The 8,405-nt window shown below is 37.0% G+C and overlaps 1 protein-coding gene across 1 annotated transcript; it reads right to left on the reverse strand.

The window, feature by feature from the left end:
- Positions 1 to 1,259: 1,259 nt before the first annotated feature.
- On the reverse strand, positions 1,260 to 8,178 carry LOC127794680 (protein FAR1-RELATED SEQUENCE 5-like). The gene is made up of 8 exons (XM_052325926.1): positions 8,100 to 8,178; positions 5,221 to 5,505; positions 4,067 to 4,129; positions 2,321 to 3,914; positions 2,138 to 2,224; positions 1,735 to 2,023; positions 1,515 to 1,652; positions 1,260 to 1,388 (listed from the first exon to the last, which is right to left on the reverse strand). The coding sequence occupies exons 1-8, from the start codon at positions 8,176 to 8,178 to the stop codon at positions 1,260 to 1,262; spliced, it is 2,664 nt and encodes an 887-aa protein (XP_052181886.1).
- Between the last annotated feature and the right edge of the window lie 227 nt (positions 8,179 to 8,405).

An 8,405-nucleotide genomic window follows, 5' to 3' on the forward strand; every position in this document is an offset into this window, starting at 1 on the left:
CATCATAATAGGATTCATGCTACATAATATCAAGCTCATCTGAAATTTTGTCTTCATCCGTTTACGCATGATTGAAGAATGAAAGGGATTTTTTTAGAATCTAAGGGCTATGATTCATTTCCCTTGAGAAAAACTTGATAAACCAATATTTTTAGCTAGTAAAATAATTGTAAAAGGAAAAAATTGACATGATAAAAATGCCCCCAAATGGAGATCCATTATTTTTTTAAAATTTTAACTTCCATTAACATAGATTTCTCAATCCGTTCTTAGCGTCGGTGGAAAATTAAGAAATAAAAAAAAAGAAAGAAAGAAAGGAATTTGGGGATGATAATTTGGAAGAAACCCGAATGTATTAAGCTAAGGTAAATGTATTAATTTCAATAGAATCTTGGAAGAAACCTGAATGTATTAATTTGGAAGAAACCTGAATGTATAAAGCATTATGCCACCAGAACTAGCACCATTTTATATGTCACGTCCTCCCCCCAAACTCCATCAAAAATTTTGTACACCATACCAAAGCTCATTATAAAATTTAACCATAACAATTAATAATTGTATTAAGCTAAGGTAAGTGTATTATTCATTGAAACAATTTTGATCAAACCATGCCAGATGGTTCAATACTTGAATATTGACACCCAATTAGAGTAAACATTCAATTAACACACACTGACTGCATATACATATATCTTAGATAATTGAGCAGAGAAAAGAGCTAAAAAGAAAAGCTTACAGTACATGGATTAATCTAAATTCAAAGTCAAAAGCAACAACTACTTTGTTAGCGGGTAAAACAAGCCAAAAATAATGTTTCTGTCAAGAAAATTGTGGATGAAGTAAACCCCAAGGCATGCCACTTCCCTGTGCTAGCTACTGGCAACTGCAAAGCAATGAAGTTTAGGGTTGCACTAACTTCTTGCATGTCCTTTGTCAAGTTATTGGAAGCAGCTGAAAAAGATTTTGGATTCCACCTAAAGCTTCCATCTGCTTAACGTACGCATTAGATGAGATTGTGAGACTCAAAACAATGAAATATAAATCCACAACATAATAATCATGCATGCACACGTTTCAAAAGGTTAGAAAATAGGTTTGTTTAAACAAAAATAATTATTTTTAGCAAATAAATGTATGAGTGCTATAAATACACTCATGTCCTGAAGGTTTAACAATCATTCATATAAGAATGAAGATTCATTCACATAAGAATAAAGGATTCTCTATACACATCTTGTATGCAAAGCCTTACAATCTCAAAAATCTGGCAAGTTGTCATTCGACTGTTGGTAGGGCGGGTACATTGGCATAAAAGGCTGAGCCGTGCCAAATGTTGGAACCATAGGCATTTTGTGAGCAGCATTCCAAGTTTGAGGCATTGTAGTCTGCTTTAACATTGATTAGATGAAAAAAAAATATGAATGCAAAGCATAGGATATAACCAAAAAGACATTGCGAAAAAACATCAAATCTAAGTTATATTATTAGCCTAATCTTATCCTACTACTTACCAACATATGTTGTGTGAAGGAGATTGGTGGGAGCGCATGATATTGTGCATCTTGTAGAAAAGTTTGATTGAATGGTTGAGCATCTTGAACAATGTTTTGCCTAGGGGCCTTGCCTTTACTTGATTTCGAGGATCCCACCTAGCCATTAAATGAAAGTAATAACCATTACAATCGAGCACGTCATCAATTTGAGGCAAGTAAAAAATATAACAAAATATACCTTGGCTTTCTTAGTACTTGTTTCCAATGGGCCTTTATTGCGAAGCTTCCTAGGGGCTCCCTTTGTCTGGGAGCATCTCGGATCCATTATTTGCCCGCTTAAAGCTGTTGTTGTCTCTTCATAATTAGGGATTTGTTCTTGCACACTATGTTCAACATAGATATTACTATCACAACTTGGCTTCGCATAGGATATACTCAATGTATTCAATTGAGACTGGATCCACTCCATGGTTGCCCGAGTTCGTTCTTCGTCATTTGCTACCAAGTCAGCTACCTTGGAAAACTGACTGCACAACTCATCGTATCTTAATTGGCTAGGTGTACTAATCCAACCATTATAATTGATTTTAACCCTCATGTAGGGTCTACTGACATCTCTCCTCCATCGTCGTAAGATATACCTCTCAGGAATTGATCTGACACCATTGTGGATCAATGTTGTCACAACATGTCTACAAATTATTCCCTTAAACTCAAACATGTGACAACTGCAAATAATGTCACATTTCTCTTTCTCAAAAACAACCGAATATTTTTTTTCCTTTACTCTATTGTCAAATATAATATCTTCTCGTACCTCATACCTCATACCCAATGATCCCTCTTCGGCAGACACAATCGTGCAATACATCGTCCCAGTGAACTCTTCTTGAAACTCCTTGAATTTTGCCATTGTGTAGACTTCTTGAAATTGTTTCTCCATGGGATATTTCGATGCACATGGGATCATTTGAGAAAATGACTTAACGTCAGCCTGAAACTCCTTTTCTACCTTACACCTCATTGCCCGCTCATATTGTTCAACAAATTGCTTCAACGAGGTTTTTGAGTGTACATATCCATCGAAGAATGCATTCATACCCTCACTTCGCTGTGTTGTTGACATCCCTGCCCAAAACCTAGTTTTCAAGAAACATGGGACCCATCGGTCTCTTTCTTTGTAAAGCCCATACAACCAATCGTTGTCATGCAATGCATATTGCTCAATCATTGAATTCCAGGTTTGCTCGAATTCTCCAGGACTCTGTGATTCATACACCGCGTCATGTACAGCTGAAAGAATATAAGCCTTACAGCCATGGTTCCCAAATTTTTCAGGTAACTTCTTTAATATATGCCACAAGCACCATCTATGCTTTGTGTTAGGGAAGACCATCTCAATAGCATTTTGCATGGCCCTATCTTGATCAGTGATTATTCCTGCAGGGGCCTGACCCTCCATACACTCAAGCCATGTCCTAAAGAGCCACACGAAAGTCTTGGTGTCCTCATTGGAAATTATACCACATCCAAGCAGTGTCGACTGGCCGTGGTGATTTACACCAACAAATGGAGCAAAAGGCATGTCATATCTATTTGTCAGGTATGTGGTGTCAAATGTGACAACATCGCCGAATTCCTTGAATGCTTGTCTACACCTATTATCAGCCCAAAAGACATTCTTCAATCGATACTCTTCATCCAAATCCACACTAAAGTAAAAACCCGGACAAAAGGCTTGCATCTTTGAAAAATAAGCTTGAATAGCAGCAGCATCTCCTTCTCCAAGTCTTAACCTCCTCACCTGATCAATGTAATTCCTGCAATCCTTTTCCACAAATGTCAGGTTCTCATATCCACCAGCTTCAACAACAGCTGAGTTAAAACTTTTGTGTAATGGAATTCCAGCTATGTCATTCACTTCAAGCTGTCGCTTCACATGTTCGCTTAATTGCCTGTTGCATCGATATAACCTAGACTTGGTTGGACTTGTTTTATGGTTATGCTCAAGATGAACCATGTTTATTCGCCATGTCCCTAAAATATCTGAACATGCTGTTATTCTAGCTTTACACCCTAATTGCATTGTTGGTTGAGGGTTCAGGGAGGTACTACCTTTAATATTTCTTTTTCCTTCTCGACAACATGCATATCCCACATATCTTACCAACCCATCATCTCCCTTCTTCGAACTCCTTCTTTTAACAGGAAAACCCACATGGTAAGCATATCTTTTATAAAATTCAAAAACTTCCTTCTCGTCATTGAACTTCATTCCAACCTTAGGGATAAGCTCATTGTCTTCTTCTGGCAGTTCGTTGTTTAATGCGGGACACTCATTGTCTTCAATAATTTGCTCATTATCAACCAAAGTTCTCGAGTTATCTTCAAATGATTCCGCAAGCACAATATGATTTTCTTAATCAAAACAAGGAACAATAATATGATAATATAATGTTAGATTTATAATTTGCATTATCCACATACATTCCTTTAGCAAGCTTGCTTTATATAGTTGTAGTGTGAGAAATATATGCCAAATTTGAAAAAAAAAAAATAAATAAACATACCTATGTCACTCATTGTTGGTTTCCTTCGTCTTCTAAAATATAATTCCTTGTCGGTAATAAAATCTGAAAATAATAGCAATTGAACACAAAATTTGGCCATTAACATCGCTCATGCATCAACCCTATAGCTGAACCCTACACCCATCATGTACTGATGTAATGCTCTAATTATGTCCACAAATGTCTACTATGACAAACAAAAATCATATCACCAAAAATAAAGATGAACAAGACCCAAATTCAAGCACTTGCCTGTGAGATTAACAAGTAAAGAAACCTGTGAACTATGTGCAACTTGGAAATACCTTTCCAGTGTTTGCATTTTTCCAAAAAAAAATAGAACTATTTTTTCAAACAAACATACGAAATGCTGTTTATTTTCGTTTTTTAAAATTTTGAGGGGAAAACTGATAATTGGAAATGGTAACAAAATCTAATGATATATTTTTCTTTTTATGCTAGCACCTATGTTTAACGTTGTATTCATCTTTGGAAACTATTGATTACTTAAATTATTCTATTCTCCTTTCTTTTGCATGCGCATGTGTGTGTAATATTTCTATAAGTTTTTATTTATATTTGTTTTATTTTTCTATTTTAGTTTTCTCTCCTTCTTATGTTTTTAGTCTCAGGCATACCATAAACTTATATGAAGACTTGATAATATTTAAAGTAGCTTAAGCTTCACTTTATTTGGCCATAATAGTGAGTGCTTAACTCTTTCCTTCAATGGAATTGGCTTTTCAACAAATTTTGCTTTCATAAGATAATGGTTTACTGGAGTGATTTCATTAGCAATTGCAACATTATTTCTTTCCATCAAATACTAATTTTCTAAATTCCTATGAGGCTGGAGAAACTATTTTGAACTTGGCCATGCACTAGAAGCCAAATTGGTGTCCATCTCAGAATATTGGAATACCTATAAAGGTTTGTTTCATATTTGGACAATGTAGTTAGCCATGTCGGTACTTTTTAAGGTTAATTGTTCTCCAAAATCATCCATTACAGGAAAACGACGCTTTATTATACAAGAACAGATAAGTACAGAATAAAAAAAGAAAGCAATTAGATGCATAAAGGGAGATTTAAGATTTTAAATCAGCCTTAAAATGATTAAAATCCATTGCATTCGTACATAACAAAACACATACCAGTGAAGAGATTAGGAACTATAGTCAGATGGGGACTTGCTGTTGCTGTGAGAGATCGGTGAAGTATCAATGGGTGAGAATGTAGGTTGCCTATTCGACGATGAACCACTGGTGGAGGGCAGATCTGGTGGTGGCCGACTTGGAAGAGGCGATTAGGATGACCTCCGACAGACGACCCAGGTGATCGATCTTTGTTAAGGGTGAAGTGGGTTTCCCCGTTGAGAATGAGAGAGGCCAGAAATGGGGTCTGGCCGGAGATGGGGTTTGGCTGGAGATGGGGTCTTCCTATTGCAGAGGTGGGAGAGTGATACAAATGGTTAGAAGCGGGTTTCCAATCTAGGAGATTTGAGAAGAGAGAGAGAGAGAGGGAGAGAGAGTGTGTGAGAGTGAAAGTCAGAGTTAGCGTCTCTGTGAAAGAAAGGTGAGGAGAAGGTGAAACAGATCATGGGTAAGTTGGTAATTTTATTAGAGGGTTAATATGGTAATTACATGAGAGTTGTCCAAGTTTCTGTCCAAGTTTCCGTTCGTGTAGCTTTGTCCTTATTTATATACATGTTTCATACAGTAACTTAGAACAGCAAACCATCATAAGAAGTGTACAAAGTCTAACAACGTGAGCATATACATATATATAATTAACACTAGATTTCATCAAACATAAAACACACGAGTTTCTAAGACATATATAAAAGATGGGAGGGCATAAAGTAACAATATTGCCGAATCATGTTACTTCGTCTACCCTTTCGTTTCGTGCCCTCCTATTTCGGCGAATCAAGATGTTTCTTTTTATCTAATCCGACAGTATTTTCGCGATCTTGTATAAACATAAAAAATAAAACAAAAATTACCCACACATACAGGTCCAGACCTACAGTAAGGTTCAAGAGACGATTGCCTCAGGGCCAAAATTCGATCATTTTTTGGGGCCTATAAATCTAAAAATCTTTTTCCCTCTCTCGATAAGCCCATCCCACGGGGGTGGATCTAGCCCATGGGCAAGGTGGGTTTTGGTTCAGCGCCCAACCCTTCTACAAACCTTGCTCCACCCCCCTGCCCTTCTGTAAACCTTTCACTCTCTCTCACTCTCGCTCGCTTTGTCGCTCGCTCGCAACCTCACAATTGGCTCATTAGATCTGCTTCCCAGAACTTACAGATCTACTTTATCCAAGTTCAAATCTATACAACTGATATGTTTTTTCTTCTGTGATTCTCTCAATTGGCTGTCATTACTTTGAATTTTTGTCAGCATATAAATGAATGGTGTTGCCTTGTCGGCTTTTATGCGCTAGTTTTTAGATTGTTGGTAACTTGTTGTCTTGTCAATAAATTATTAAATCGTTGTTGACATATTTTTTTGAATCTCTTAAACATATGTTTGGAGTTCAAAAAAGAAAAAGAAAACAGAGACAAGAATCATTAACAAAGCTTTCAATATTTTTTGAATCTCTTAAATGGTTATTAATGTTGCAACATATTTTTCAGTAGTGATTTCAACAAGCTTTCTTGAGATCTATGTTGAAACTCATAGCCCATTAAGCAAATATAATGAGAACTAATGTAGTGTACTTCTCATGGTGCCATTGTGTTTCTCCCCATTTGGCATCGTGATTGCCAGTTCGGGCCTTAGCCTCCTCCTACTCATTCGCGATTTGAGTTTCTTCCCTCGGATTATGCCAAACGCATGTTGGAAATAACCAACTCTAGGTTAGATCTTCAATGGTCTTTGATGCAGCAGCAAGATCCTCGGAAAGCATGCCTTGCCTCATGTTCTCGAAGTTGATGAGACAGATTCACTTAGCCTCTAACCTTTGAAGGTATCGTTAAAGCTCGGTAGCATCGAAATTCGCTAAGCCCACCTTTATCTCTACGTTAATTTCTTGGAGAGCAACCTTATTCTGGTATGTAGGCATGTTTTACCAACAAAACACAACTCAAAGTTAAGGAGGACATAGTCTTTAGGAGAAGAAAATGGGATAAAAGAAAAAAGAAGGTAAGTCTGTCTTGGAGCTAGTTGGCAAAATACATAATCTTTCTTTGAGGCCTCCTCCGAAGCTGCAAGTTGAGTCCTAGAAGCTTTCTCAAGAGATCTCTGCTCCTCCAACCAGCCCTTTTGGAGGAGGAAGCAACTCCTTTGCAATCACCTATTTAGACCTTATTGTTGATGTTTGATGCCTTTCCCTGGAATAATCGATCCCAACAGAAACCAAATTCAAGAACAAACCAGAAGAAAACTAAATACAAACAAAAAAATAGAAAATGAAAAGATCGAACAAAACAAGAACAGAACATAACCTAGAAAAAGGCGATGAAACCACAAATAAGATCAAGTAATCGCACGAAGAAGAACACAAAGACATATATTCAAATTCGAATCGAATCCTACTCATGGCAGAGGTTAAAACCCCTAGTCAATCCACTATATCGCAACCATCGGTATAACGATTACAAAATTACACAAAGTTTTTGTCATATTACAAGCTTTATAATCTCAGAGCATTCCCAACTCCCAATCCTCACTATCTCTTTCTCATTGGTATAACGATTACAAGATTACACAAAATTTTCATCATATTACAAACTCTATAATCTCAGAGCATTCCCAACTCCCAATCCTCACTATCTCTCTCCCAATACAATGATACACACAAAGAAGAGAACCGAAACCTAGGAATTTCATATTGAAGATTGATTCTGATTTCATGAATGCTCAGTAATCGATTTTTTCCAATTTACTGCTTTATATACATGGGCCACAGTGTACAAATGGAATTAACACATTTAATGAAACACACAAGCTTAGACTATAGACACCAACAGCCCAATCCATTTTATTTATAAGACCCAATGAATTATTGAGTCACATTCCTAACACTTACCTTGGACATCTCCAACACCAAGATAAGGGACTAAGGCTAGTTCACCTGCAATCTCCTGGCCATCATCAAGGCATATCATATTCAGGGGGCGACAACCAATGCCTCACCCCCCACTGGATCTGCCGATGAAGCCCTAGCCTTATTCTTCCTCCATGTGGTGTTTCAAATTAGCAAATCTTGCGATCGCAACACAAGTTCCCATTCCATCTGTCTCCTTCGTCGAAAGGTGATCTTTAGGAAACAATGAGACGCCAAGCCAATGAAAAACTCAAGAAACAATAATAAAGCAAGACACAGCGAAGGAGA

Source organism: Diospyros lotus, chromosome 2, assembly GCF_014633365.1.
Source record: "Diospyros lotus cultivar Yz01 chromosome 2, ASM1463336v1, whole genome shotgun sequence".
Lineage (NCBI taxonomy): Eukaryota > Viridiplantae > Streptophyta > Magnoliopsida > Ericales > Ebenaceae > Diospyros > Diospyros lotus.